This window comes from Sciurus vulgaris (genome assembly GCF_902686455.1).
Source record: "Sciurus vulgaris genome assembly, chromosome: 5".
Classification (NCBI taxonomy): Eukaryota; Metazoa; Chordata; class Mammalia; order Rodentia; family Sciuridae; genus Sciurus; species Sciurus vulgaris.
The window spans coordinates 30,143,882-30,158,212 of record NC_136465.1 but is presented as its reverse complement, the minus strand read 5'-3'; the positions used below and the strand labels follow the sequence as shown (position 1 = coordinate 30,158,212).

The 14,331-nt window shown below is 35.5% G+C and overlaps 1 protein-coding gene across 1 annotated transcript; it reads right to left on the bottom strand.

Moving 5' to 3' along the window:
• Positions 1 to 798: 798 nt before the first annotated feature.
• SPCS3 (signal peptidase complex subunit 3) lies at positions 799 to 13,459 on the bottom strand. The gene is made up of 5 exons (XM_079141051.1): positions 12,550 to 13,459; positions 10,870 to 10,943; positions 8,754 to 8,830; positions 5,249 to 5,364; positions 799 to 4,327 (listed from the first exon to the last, which is right to left on the bottom strand). The coding sequence occupies exons 1-5, from the start codon at positions 12,690 to 12,692 to the stop codon at positions 4,195 to 4,197; spliced, it is 543 nt and encodes a 180-aa protein (XP_078997177.1). The 5' UTR covers positions 12,693 to 13,459; the 3' UTR covers positions 799 to 4,194.
• Between the last annotated feature and the right edge of the window lie 872 nt (positions 13,460 to 14,331).

Below are 14,331 nucleotides of genomic sequence, written 5' to 3'. Positions count from 1 at the left end.
AGTAAAAAATTTACATATCAATCTTATCACCAGCCACCATCAATTTGCTTTCTTATTACCCAGGCCTTGAGCCCAGTGTAGTAATAATTAAAGTACAAGGTGGAGAAACACAGGCAGTGGATAAGCTAATATCAGCCAAAGAATAGTGCACTAGTTGCTTGGAATTCCATTATTTTTCCAACAGATTGTGGTGTATTGGGGGAGCTAACTTTGGACACAGCACACTCATTGAGGTGGCAAATATGAAGACTCTTAAATTTAACTGTGTTTACTCCTAACAAACACAGGTTCACTGTTGTGGGGAAGGGGGATAATCTCATGATATAAATGAACTGAGAGCATTTGAAGCTTGGCTTAAAATAGCATATTGCCATGGAGGGCAGTGGCACATACCTGTAATCCCAGCAGCTCAGGAGGTTGAGGCAGGAGGACCACAAGTTCAAAGCCAGCATTAGTAACTCAGTGAAGCCCTATGCAAATCAGCAAGACCCTGTCTCAAAAAGGGTTAGGGATGTGGCTCCATGGTTAAGCACCCCTGGGTTCAGTCCCTGGTAACAAAAATATATAAATAAAAATAATAATAAATAAAATCTATCTTCTGATGAAAGGCCTGGGACAACATAGGTCATCCCACTTGGAGCAAGAGCACTGGACTTGAGCTTAAAAGGAAGGAGGAAGGACAGTTCCATCTAACATCAGGAGGAGCTCAAGAATGAAAAAAAAGTAGCAGTTTCAAAGGAGAAAAAGTGTTCATTACAAGCAGTCCCCATGATTTGGCCATATCAGAAACACAATAGCTTCATTATCAGCATTTATTGGGTGCCTATCATGTACAAGGCACTATGCTAGGTACTGGGGAAAGTACAAAGATAAATCCGACAGCTTGCCCTCAAAGGGCTTACAGTCTAGTATAGGAGCATACAGTCTCTGAAGATAATTTAGGTATAATTAACTGCCTCCCCTCTACCCTGCCCCCAAAACTTACTAGACTTGGTTTTTTCCTTTTACGTTTCGTTCAGCAGCTTCACATAAAAAGCATAAATCTGAAAGTTTTTTTAAAATGCATACTTTTACTCATAAACAAAATTCATTTTCATTAGAAAAAATGCTGAGTATTTATTGCAATTATGAAAATCCTCAAACGTATGCTTTTTGGATTTTTTTCTTGTGAATCTGTATTTTTGAAGTAAACAATTTTCTAAATTGCATCAAAACATGCAACGACTTTTTGAAATAAACCCTTTAAACCACTGGCAGTTTCATGTAATGTACACAGCTCTCTGCTAAAGCAAGGAAAGCTTTTGAAATGGATAGATGTTGTGTTTATAATCAAAGTTCACAGCTTACGGGTTTTTTCCCCATAAATCCATTGTAAGTCAATTCAAAGTATTATAAAATAACAACTGTTAATTTATACAACCCAACTCCAAAGCTTTCAATTGGCTGGCCAGATCCACCAAAGAACTACAAAATAATTCTAGGAAAGGAAATTCGAAATGATCCATTTCCTCTCAGACCCTTAGGAATTTCTGAACTTTTTGTTATTTTCCTTTTGGCATAAACTAAATGAAATCAAATAAGTAAATAAAAAACACTGATTTAACCAGTTTGCCTAGGTTAAACTGCTAAAGGATGAGTGCTACATTTTAAAATTAAATTCATTCCTAACTAATTACTTTAAATAAGTATCCAGTAATTATCTTGTTTGCTCAAAATAATCTCCGAGCTCAGACATTTCTGGTCATACTTGGGTTGTTTTAATTCTGAAGCCTTGTGTCTTTGTAGAGACTTGATGAGACCTCTTTAATACACTGAGACCAAGAATATGGTTATCAAACTGAACACAAATCAAATTTTTAAAAAGTAGAATCATGATAAACTAATAAAGCTGTGCACACCCAAAAATTGAGTTCCTGAGACACAGGTTCCTTATTCCCATGTTGAAGCATTCTTAATCCTGAGCAGTTTCCCTTAGTTGAGTAAAAATGAAAAACTTTATCCACATTGTGCTGGTAGGGTCTATTTCTCTCTCCACCAAACTCCCCAAAAGGGGGCATATCAAATAAACAAACTGTAACTCAATTTCAATATTAACCTCTGCTAGAGTAATAGATCCACTCACCATAAAGGTATAATGCTATTAAACCAGAATATATGTCTGGTTAATATTTCAGGCTTACTGTGCAAGCCTTAATCACAACATTCCCAGTTTTTATAAGCTTTGACTTCTGCAGATTTTATGTTTACATGTCTAGTATTTGTACAAAATAAGTTAAATTCTGTAGATGTAAAATGTAACAGCAATAGTCAGATCAGTATGACTTATGTGCTAACCTTTCAATCACCTTCCCATCTTCACATTACTAAGATGCTTTTCTGTTCAATCTCTTGGCTGAACAGATAAAACAAATTTTATATACTTGTGTGAAGAATCACCATTTAACTAGTCCAATTCTTGTCATTTTACAGATACAGAAACCGAGACCCTGAAAAGTTTAATGAAAAAGCTGGAAGTCAAACCCCGTCTAGTATTCCTATTATAATTCTGACCTTTCTGCTGGTTTGAAAACTCATATGCACATGCTTTTACATGAACTGTACGACCACATATGATAGCTGTCAAAATGAATGTAACTAAACAGTGATGTATTTCATGAGGTAAACAAAACAATATTATTTAATTTAAACTATTCTTAGAAAATATTAGCCCTTTTTGGTTGCTGCTGATAGTGTAACTACAGTGTTTGGTCTTGCTTTTAAGAGTAATTTGCAGTTGCTACCTTTGAGGATGTTTATTTCCCCTCTACAGAAAACACAAATCATCTTAAATATGATCATATGCTCAATCATGTATTATGTATTTAATCTCTACATTATTTTCTCACACGTTTAGATTTTCTTATACCTTTAATACCAATAAAATGAATTTATGTGGAGAACGAGATATTACAACCATGTTAAGTTGTTGGCAACTTGAAAATTAGTTGCTTCCATACACGATGGGAATCCTCTTCTAGGAGTGATAGAAAAGGGTGTCCAGGATAATAAAATACATAATGACAATTATAAGTCAAATTTGATTAGTTTATAAACTGAGGTATAAGAGAAAGGATAAGCTTAAGAGTATCACAAGATTTGAGTTCAAGTTTAAACTTCATTCCTTGCTATTTGACTTTGGAGCAATTCAATAAACTTCTGGGTTTCAGTTTCTTGATCTGCAAAGAACTAACACTTGCACTACTTACTTCCTTGGTTATTGAGGCTAACATAAAACATAAGAGAGTGCTTTGTAAATGGAAAAGCACATTGCCAAATATTATTACTACTCCACTAATTATTAAAATGTGAGCCTATGGAAAACTGCAAATAATTACCACTTAGTAGCACTTGGCATGCTCACAAGAACAAACTTAACTCAAAGGATAAACCATGCAAAGATTTTCAACTTTCAATGGCAATGCTAAAGAAGTATACAAAGATACACAAAGGAACATTTTTAGAGATAGCACTAAAAGACACACATTTGGTTGACTTGAGACTTAAAAATGAGTTTGAATGATTTACAACATAGAAGAGGTATTTTAGTCTTTAAGTGGAGAAAGCTGCTATTCATCTAAGAAAAACACACATTATGGGTATCCTAAGACAAATGTAATAAAATTCTATCACTTTTGGCGTTTTTGTAAACCAGGCTTCTAACAAATAACTATATTAATTTTTCCAGTAATCTAACATACACTAAAAGAGATAAAAGAGAATGTCTACATCTAAGTCACAAACAATGTGAACTTGCATGAATGCCAAGCATAAAATTCAGAGTTCTTATGACTCTACAGGCACCTGAAAGTTTTAACAACCCTTCATGCTCATTTTATATTCCATAAATAATAATGGAAATACAGGGAATACTTCAAATATATAACAAGTTCTTATTATGTAGTTGCCTTTTTCTTATAAAACTCTGTTCTGAGGGCCTTCTTTCTGTTTTTAATGTTAAGTGTGAGTATTCTATTAATCTTTCCCTTCAAATATGCCTTTTGATGTTACTTCTTATACAAAAAAAAAAAAAAAAAAAAAACACCAAACAAAAAACCCACAAAGTAACAACCCAAAACAAATGAAGGTGCAAGGGAAGAGATAAATGAGATATAATTCATTAAGTATAAAAATATGTTGTTTCAAATTCAGAATAATTTAATAACTCTTCGTTATTTCATATGTATCTGGAAATGGGACAGATACATGTCCTGATCCTGTCACAAGAGGTAGAATTCCAGCATTTGGTACAACGTTCCAAGATAGGGTCAAAGTGACATTCCTGTTTCCCCTATAAAAAGATATAACAAACAGACATCAGTGAAAACACTGGTAGTCAATAAAAGCATTTTAAATCAAGCACTGAGGTGTCAAATGTTTTATAACTAGTTATTTCTAACAGGAATTCTAATCTGTAAACAGAATTATTTTCTTTTCTCATTTGAATTCCAAGGATAATGCTGAAAGACACTAGAATGACATTTGCAGGTATCCCTTAAAAACCAATCTAAACTTATTTACAGCTGCAGTTAATAACAACTACAAAGCTTACATGAGAAAGACACAGTGAATAAAAAATGAGACTTATATGATTTGAAGCCCAATTCTGTCATTATCTAGTTGTACAAACTGGAGCAAATCAAAATCTTTTATGGTCTGAAATTCTTATTTGTAAATATGGAGGTCTGGTTTGGTCAAAATAGCTCTTTTAAAATTCTTTCTGATAATACCTCAGAGTAAAACAGGTAAAAGGTAAAAATGATCTGGGAAGTCAATCACTAATTGCCTCATTCTGTATGAGAGCAAAAGTGAAGTTTAGAAAAGCCAAGAGAACCAATATTAGAAGCCTGAGTATCAATTCCTAGACCTAAGACACTGCTTTCTCATTAAGGTTTCTCTGACTCATGTTCAGAAAGCAGACCTTTAACTTGACAATCAGCACTACCATATATAAGTAAGTCTATGCTCCCTGTGCACTTAAGAGTAGAAGCTGTATGCCTTATTAGTTTGACTCTTACATTTTACACACTGCAAGAGAACAAATTACTTATTTTAGAACCCAATTTATATTTCTTCATACTTCAGATCTACATAAATACCTCTCTCCCAATTTTCCTTTTTATCCTCTAATATTTTTCTTTAAAATGAAAACACATTATATCTTTCTGTTTCACATCTTACTACAAGTAAAAAATAAAAAAGAAGTGCTCACTTGAGACCATTTCCATCGTCAAAGAAAAAATACTTTGTTTTCATATCTTTCAACAGCAGCTTCGGATTATCACCTCTCAAAACAATCTTGTCCCAGAGGACAACTTGGTTCAGAGCCTACATTAAAACGAAAATTAATTAGGTAACTCATCAGAAACAGCATCTTATCATTTAAAAGTATTAGTAATTAAATAATTTGACATACAAAGGAACCCAACTTGGATGGACCTGTTAAAATCTTGATTCATACAAAATGAGTACAAGTAAATATATAAAGAAGGGGGAGCAAGCTTTCCTTGGAGAGAAAATTTATTTCCCTAAAGATATCATTCCTTTTGCTAAGTTGACTCTATTATATAGGGCCCTCACATCTTACTACAAAGTTTAAAATATATATGTTCCACAAAAAGCAAAGTTCTTAGAATCCCTGGATAGGAGATATTCTTTTAAATCTCTTTTCCCTGTAAAATTTCTGATACTCTCCATCTCAGAGTGGACCCTGGATGATACTGGGAAAAGAGAGTGAGCTAATTCCAGTTAATATGAGTTTACTACTGTCAGATGATGTCAGGTAAACGGATGAATCTTCAAAAATTTAAAACTGTCAAGGAAACATCAAAGAAATGAAAGCTTAACATCTTTCCCCCCTTTACAATAAAAAGTGCACCACTGTTTTAATGTGGCAGAATTCTAGAAGTCAGTCGATTCTTTAAAGCCACTTTATTTCAACATATTACAACCAAGTTCCATTTAAAAATTAGGAACATAAAATGGAAGGAAAAAATGTGTCACTCCTATTAAACATCAAGGAACTTGTTCTCAGGAAGTGATTATCCATCAGCCCATGAGGCTGAATGCTCAGTATATTGTGACTACATTAACTGATAAGAAATGTGGAGAAGTTATTTCTAAAAAAGGGTTTAAACCAACATCTTTAAGCCTCTTTCTAATATTAAACAGAATCATGAAGACTGAAGAAATAGTTGGGCATGATGGCACATGGCCTGTAATCCCAGCAACCTGGGAGGCTGCAGTGGGATAATAACAACTTCAAGATCAGCTTTGGCAACTTAGCCAGAACTTGTCTCAAAATAAAAAATAAAAAGGGCTCCAGGATGCTGGGGAAGTAGACCAGTAGCAGAGTGACCCCAGGTTCAATCCCCAGTACCACAAAAATAAACAATCATATAAAAACCAAAGACAGGCTGAAATTAAATGACTTTTGTGTATACCGATTATTTGCCAAAGCAATAATCTGTCAAATTCCAAATTAGCATTATCCTACTAGTTATGCTAGGAGTAAGTCAGGATTATAAATATAACTTAGGTACATTAATCATAAAGGTAACAGCTACTTCAACAATTTGTTGAAATCTGTAAAGTGTTCATGTACAGTTGTTATTCTTCATCAGGAATAGTTTTTTCTGTTGAACATTTTGTTGTTTTTGAAGAACAAAAATCAAAACATTTTCATCCCAAAGTCCCACTGCCTAACGATTACCTGTTATCATTTTCAAAATAAGTGTATAATTAATTAAATGCCAAAAATTCTGATAAAATTGATTAACAAACATGTATTTTCCTTGAAAACAAATACGGTTCAAATAAAATGCAGATCTACCTTTAATTACAAGCTATCTCTGGCCTACACTGATGAAAACCTGCAAAAATAACTACAAGACAGGAACTGTCGAACGTGCCTGTAACCTCAGCAACTCAAAGGATTGTGAGGCAGGAGGACAGCAAGTTCCAGGTCAGCCTAAACAACGGAGGGAGGCCCTAAGTAACTTAGTAAGATATCTCAAAATATAAAAAAGGGCTGGGAATGTAGCTTAGTGTTAAATCATCTGAGTTCAATCCCTAGTATAAAAAAAAAAAAAAGAAAAAGAAAAAGAAAAAGAAACTCAACAACATATAAGCAACACTTTAATTCTCATGTTCACTTATATATTTTAAGTCTACTACTTTATACCTCTTTATACCTTCATTATCAGTACTAAAAATAGAACCTAAGAAGATTTAACAAGATTCTATGTAAATATCCCAACAACTACTCTAACCTGCAACAAAAGCTCTAGGTCAGACTAAATCATTTTAATGTTTTGATCTAACAGTACGATATTTTTAATCATAAAAATTATTGTAAAGACTATTAAGTACTGATTATAAAGACTATTAAGACTTTTTACATTATAAAGACTATTAAGTACTCAGATTGATGAATTTCATACAATTCCAAAATAAAGGAAGACAGTTTTCAATAAGCAGATATTAACTGAAGATATATGATTTAATAACACTAGCAGAGCAGTTCATTATCATAGATTTTTTAAAAAGGAAAAATAAATATTTGGTACTCAGATGCATTTTTAAATCATCTCAGGTGATTCAAAAATTTTAATAATCTTCACAGCTTTTGATTACCTATTTTCATAATGAAAGTTTTAATCAGACCTCAGATTCTGTTGATTTATTTATGTTGCCAAGTAGCTTTCTAATCTCCACTGTGGAAAAAGAACATTTGGCTTAAAGAAAATATAGCTGAGCAGCAAGAGTACTTCCTCATTTCATACGTAATTCAGAGTTCAGCAACATCATTTCTCATCTTACCACTAGAAAGTCTACAAGAGCTTTTAATCACAAATTACTTTGAGCACAAACTTCTAAGCTATGTCCTTTATTTATTATGTATATAATACACATGTACTATTTATCATTGACAGTGAATGCAAATTTACATTTCAAATAATCTTAATTAATGGAATTTTCTCCTCCATCTTTTTATTAGATTATTTAGGGTTTTTGTTTGTTTTTAATCCTTTAACATGATTTAGCAACAAGAATAAGAACAGATATATGGGCTCTACCTTTTTTTTATTGTTTATGTAGTGGAACATCAGCATTATCTTCAATCTTTCTTTTCTTTGCAGGACTTTTTTAAAGCTATTTTTCCATTTAACAGCAATTATTTACAACTAGATAATACAATCTGCTATGTACTGCAATGTTTTTGCAAAATGCTGAAAGTGAATAAATGAATATGTTAGGTAGTATGGTCAACCTCTTGGCATTGAGAATTCTTTCTCTTCCTCCAGAATATTTCCATATAGTAGGCATATGATCATCCAACTTATGGACTGAATAAGTATTAATGTCAATTCACAAAGCAACTATTAGTAGAGCTTAAATTCTTTCCCTTTAACTTTAATTGAGAAATATAAAGTAGAAATTCTAAATTGTTTCCCTTATATATCCATCAATTACTTTGTGTGCACACCATTATGAAAGCCACAATGCTAAGGAGTTACAGTATACACAGAAAAAAAAACGAGAGAGGCTACCAGAGAGGAGATAAAATTTTCTTAATAGTCACCTCTTGTGAGATTTTACTGAGCTTTGCAGGTCAGATATTTTGAATATATGAACATCCTTATTTGTTGTTCATAAAGAATAAGATTTTAAGTAACGATTAAAATATGCTTACATAAAGATATATATATACTTACATTATTTTTTGTTGAATATTCTGCTGACAAATAAAGAAACAACTGCTTAACATTCCAATCAAATATATTCTCTAAATGTAAATAAATTAAGGAATATGTAAGACATAAGACAGCACACAACTTTTAAAAGATCTTTGTTATTCTTTAATTATCCACAGTAATACTAATACTAAAATAGAAAAAAAGGAGAGGTAGTTCAAAACATACTGAATCACTAATTTAATAAAAATATACAGAAGATAAATATTTTATAAAATCCAGTCCATTCCAAAGTCAAAATAGAGTGTAAGGTCAGCATCCATCACTACTCCTGCAAGTATTACTAGCTAAGATACTTTGATTAACAGGAAAATAACAAAGATACCCAAATTTTTTTCTATTTTTGATCTCTGCTGCAATGTAAACACAAGCAACTAATACATTTTATTAACCTGAGCTTAGTTCATGTTTGCATATTGTTAAATTTAAATAGTGCTGATTTGGTTATACTTTAGAGCTCCAGTGGAATTGAATGTGCATGAAATACTCCTTTTTCTAACATTAACCCACTAGGAATTAGTATTTCATGCACATTCAATTTCACTGGAGCTCTAAAGTATAACCAAATCACCAGTATTATTTAAATTTAGCAATATGCAAACATGAACTAAACTTAAGTAATTAACCAAGTTAATAAGATGTATTAGTTCCTTCTGTTTACATGTCCACAGAGATCAAAATGTCTGCATGAGATGCTTTGGTAAGAAGCAAATAAACACTAACTTGGCACCATTCAACCTGGGGGAAAGAAGTACACTTAATAGAATTAACTACATGCTGGTGCCACCACAAACAAATGAGCAGTTTTATATCTGGATTTAATTAAATATCATATGTAAACTGTCATTATATTATGTGTATTTATATATTTATAGTGACAGGTCTATTACATTCCACTTTTAATTATGTGGAGCCATGAAGAATCACTTGTTGAGAGTTGAGAAGACTAGGACAGTTCTTTACAATAACAAGTACAATTTCAAGTATTTGTAGTAGCATTACGAAAATCCGAATATAACTAATGAGATTGGTAACACATAAATATAATAATCAAGATATCAGGAGATTTCGCTGTTATGCTCTAGATACACAGAAGGACTACTTTCATACTAGATCCAAACTCCTTGAGTAGATTTTTTTAAATGATGTCAAGATTTAAAAGCACACACACAAAGTTTAGCATAAGACTTGCTGGTAGCACACTCTACTTCCTAAAAAGGTGCCTTTAGAACTAATTCTTAGTCTACTTATAAATTCGATAATTTCTGAAAAATTAAAAGGAATTCCATGGTAGTAGGAACTGAAAGTAAACTCCCCAGGGAAATCAATCTGCCCCAAATGTTCAGACGGTTGCTTTACACAAGTTCAGACTATCCAATCTCCACAATCATAAATCATGGGGCCTTAGATCAGGACAGAAATGGCAAAGAACAACACTGCCAAGATATTTATATATAACTCTAAATAAAATAAAAGTGGCCAAAATGACCAGAGTTGTTAAGACAGAAATTAAGGATAAGGAGAAAATAGTTAAATCATCCCATTAAAGTCACTCTTTTCATTAAGATTTCTCTGACTCTTCTACAAGTTCTTATAAAAAGAACTATCATAACGAGATGTTATCATGGTTTAATGATATCCATTTCGACAACAGCTGTTTGAACCATTACAAATGTAATTCACTTTTTAAACATGTTTCTCTCCACTATCATAAGATATGGATTCTTTGAGACCGTACATGAAATATTTCTAGGCAGACTGAGCTCTTGTAACATTTTTCCTTCTTTAATCCAAATCACCTAATTTTATTTTATTTTCCACAAATTCAAACTTTCTTACATAGAATTCAATCAATTTAAGGAAGAACTTAAAGTTACATATACATAACTCATGAAACTACCATTTTCTCTAAGTGTGAGCAAGTATTAAAACTATTTAGCTGAGAAAGCATATGTAACAGGATTTTCCAAGGTTTGGTTGATTCAACTGGGAAGTCATACTCGCTGTACCCCCATCTCTAAACAGCATGCATCTCATTACAAAACTACAGAAAAAGAAATATTTCTTTAAAGGATATCAGCAGTTATATCAAATGTAATGAATCCTAGATCACTTCTTTCTCTTGGTCCAGTGAAGTCTTCTACATTTTTTCTAGAAGTAAAGATAAAAGTTTTACCATCCTTCATACATAATAACTTCATACACTATTTTCATAATACTTTAAAGTGGAAGAAAGGACCTAGTTGGTACGCAGAAGAGCAATTCCACAAAGAAACAAGTAAAAAACAAGAGAAAACTTCAGTGTGAAAATAGGGTAAACATTACAATTTAATATTTAAAAAAAGGTCTTCAGTTATTTTCATATACCTTAAGAGAATCTAACAAAACTCAAGGAAAACTATAAAAACTGCTAAAAAGATCCTCTAAATACCCATGTGAAACAAGATGAGTAGAATAAGGTTACATATGACAAGGGGGTGTGGAAAACTAAAATAACAGCTGCTATTTATTGAGAGCTTATCACATGTCAAATCCACTTTGTATTTTTCACAATTACCTCAAATAATTTTCATAAGCCTACAATTAGGCATTACTTTCATTTTAAATAAAAGGAAACTAAGGTTCAGAAGAGTAAGAAATTGTCTCAAGGTAACATCTACTTACTTATTCAGTGTTTAACACATAGTCTAAGCCCTCAACTTAAGAGCAGGGCTGGTTTCCACCTCAGGTCTATGTGAATTTCGAACAGTATCTAACAAAAATAAGGAAGGAGGATTAAGGAAAAAAAAAAAAAAAAAAAGGAGAGAAGTCACCAAGCCAGATAGATGACTGACTAGCTTGTTAGCGATTCTGACAATGCAATTAAAGTAAGGCTGCAGGGACACAGATATTGTTGTTAGATGCAACAGAGTAACTGGATATGGAGATCAAAAATGGTACAAATCAAACACGAAAGTGGTGGGGAATTTAAAAGCAAAAATGAAAGAAAAAAATAGGCAATAGCGAAATGCAACTGTGATTCCAAAATCCTATTTTTGACGTCTTCATAGATTTATTCCAGCAAAGTTTTGCTAAAAAATACAAATAAGTTAGAAAAGCAAGAACAGGTTGAATCAGAAGGCTAAGATGTTCAAAATTCTCTGAGTGCATCTTAACAACCCTCCATCCTAAGTTCAAAGCAGCTGCCAGTATTTACTGCGTTCTGAAGGTGGAAAGACAAAAACTGTAAACGGAATGTCAAACAGGACAAACTCTGGTTATAGATGGCACAAAGCCACCCTGCAAGTTGCTTTAGCCCCTAGCGTAACGGAGCTACCCGGCAAGGCCGGATCCGACCCGCGCCGGGCGGCAGCACTTCAGGGCGCGTGCAGACCCACCGGCCCCGGGACGCGCGGGAGGCGCCGGCCCGGGCGGCGGCGCGGGTTTGCTGTTGTGTTGCTCCCTCATTGGCCAGGCGTGGGTGAGGGAAGTGAGGAACAGGAAGGAAGCGGAGGCACCGACCCGAGCAACTCTAAATTAAAATTTAAGAGCAAGCCCGGGAATTTACGACGGAGGGGGGCAGTTTCGAGGGGAAGCCGAGAGAGCCAGCAAGTCCGCCCAGGACGTCTGCCTTCGGGGTGAAGGGCCGCTCCGGAGGGGACCCTGGGGACGGCGCGGGCGTCCTGCCGGCGTCCCCAGCGCATCGGCCCGGCTTCGGCCCCCGCCAGGCCCGGGCCAGGTGCCCTGTCCCATTAGCCCCGGCCTCGACCGCACTCACAGCATGATCCGCGAGACGTGCAGCCGCACCGGGACGCTCCTGTCTTTGAAGGCGGTGGTGATGAAGCAGCCGAAGGTGAGCGCCGCCATCACGCTCAGCGAGAAGGCGAACAAGGAGTTCGCCCGCGACAGCACCGTGTTCATCGCGACCTTCTCTCACGAGCCCTGTTTCCACGCAGGCACCCGGGGTCCGGTTCGGGCAGCGGACCGGCTCCCTGCGATCCGCGCCGCCTGCGGTGCGCACGTTCCGGGAGCGCGCACAGCCGCGGCCCCGCCTCCTTTCCGGTCCTCCGACGTGAGCGCGCGCGCACCCACCCACCGCGACACACCCACCGCGCCAGAGGGATCGCGCTGTAAGGAGCGACTAGTCCGTGAACCCGCCCCTCCGTCCGAGGCCAAAAGCTGCCGCCAATCAGCGATGTGAAGGGAATGGGCGGGGTCCCAAGGCCGACCCGCCCTCTCCAGTTCTCGGTTCCCTCCCTGAGTTCAGTGAAGGAAATAGCCCACCCTCTTTTCTAGATTCTTGGGTCAGGTGGTTTGGGACTGCGGTTTCTTGTTTGCCTCGGTGCCATTCATTTTAAGTTAAAAACAGCAGCAAGCAGTGATGGTTTGGAGTCTGTTCTTGTGTGTCGTGTTTGGAAGCAGCTCTGTACAGAACGCGTGGTCCTCTCCCCGCTTTATCAAAGCTGGTCGAAGTTAGGACTAAGCCTCTTGGGAGGATCTGGAGAGAGGGCAGAAATGAGGCCGTCCAGGTCCCTAAAAGCAGTCACAAGTACACAAGCTTGCTCGCCTTTACTTTCCACCTTCAGGCTTGGTTCAGTTCTTGTTGGTGCTTTGTTTCTACAGATAGCTAAAGCTGTTATAGAAGCTAAGTGTTCGTGATACCAATTTTAAATATTTGCATTTTAACAGGAATTTCTCGTTACCGAAAGGCAACCTGTCTAGGTTCTTGGACTCAAAAGACATAATAGCTATGGAACTGCTCTGCAGCATAATAAAAACATGAAATTAATAAGCATTAAGTAATGGAATTAATTTTTCACATTTCTACTGCTCTGAAGGGGTTTAGGATTCATATCGGGCCAATTTCTAACCTTGAATATACTATCTACCAATACTTTTGTTCCTTTCACAGCTAGGGATTTTTGCAATTATAAAAACGGGATTCAGAGGGTACAATAATTCACTGTAATTAATTTTTTTAATTTGTGCCCATAAACTATAAATATTTTAAGAACATCTATTATAGAATATGATATGTGTAAACCAAAAACATGATCTAAACCTAATCCTGGCTTATGTTGTTGAGCCTTTGCTTCTTTGCTTCATTCATTACCACTTAATTTTCCTACAACTATACAAGTAGAATTGTTAGTAATTGCCTAGCATGTGCCAGGAACAGTTCCAGCCCTTGAGAATACAGCGCTAATAAGGCAAAGAATCCTTAGCAGAGCTTCAAACATTTTTATCTTTCAGGCAGCCACACTTTATTCAATATAGCAAGTATCTATCGAATGGCTACTGTGGTGCTAGTGATAAAGAGAGAGATGTATTAATAATTTTTTACCCTCACATAGCTTAAATAATAAATAAAATAATATAAAATAAAGCACTTTAGCACTGAGCTACATCCCCAGTCCTTTTTATTCTTTGTTTTGAGATAGGGTCTCCTTAAGTTGCTGATGCAACTTGAACTCCATCCTCCTGCCTCAACCTCCTGAGTTACTGGGGTTACAGGCGTGCATCACTGTACCTGGTGAGAGTGCTGTAGACTTCACAGAAG

Coding starts and splice junctions, on each gene's coding strand:
- SPCS3 (XM_079141051.1), bottom strand. CDS start 12,692: ATGAACACGGTGCTGTCGCGGGCGAACTCCTTGTTCGCCTTCTCGCTG. Junction 10,944..12,549: donor CACGTCTCGCGGATCATGCT/GTGAGTGCGGTC, acceptor CTTTACTTCTAG/AAAAAATGTAGAAGACTTCA. Junction 5,365..8,753: donor AATATTCAACAAAAAATAAT/GTAAGTATATAT, acceptor GTTTTAATGTAG/GCTCTGAACCAAGTTGTCCT.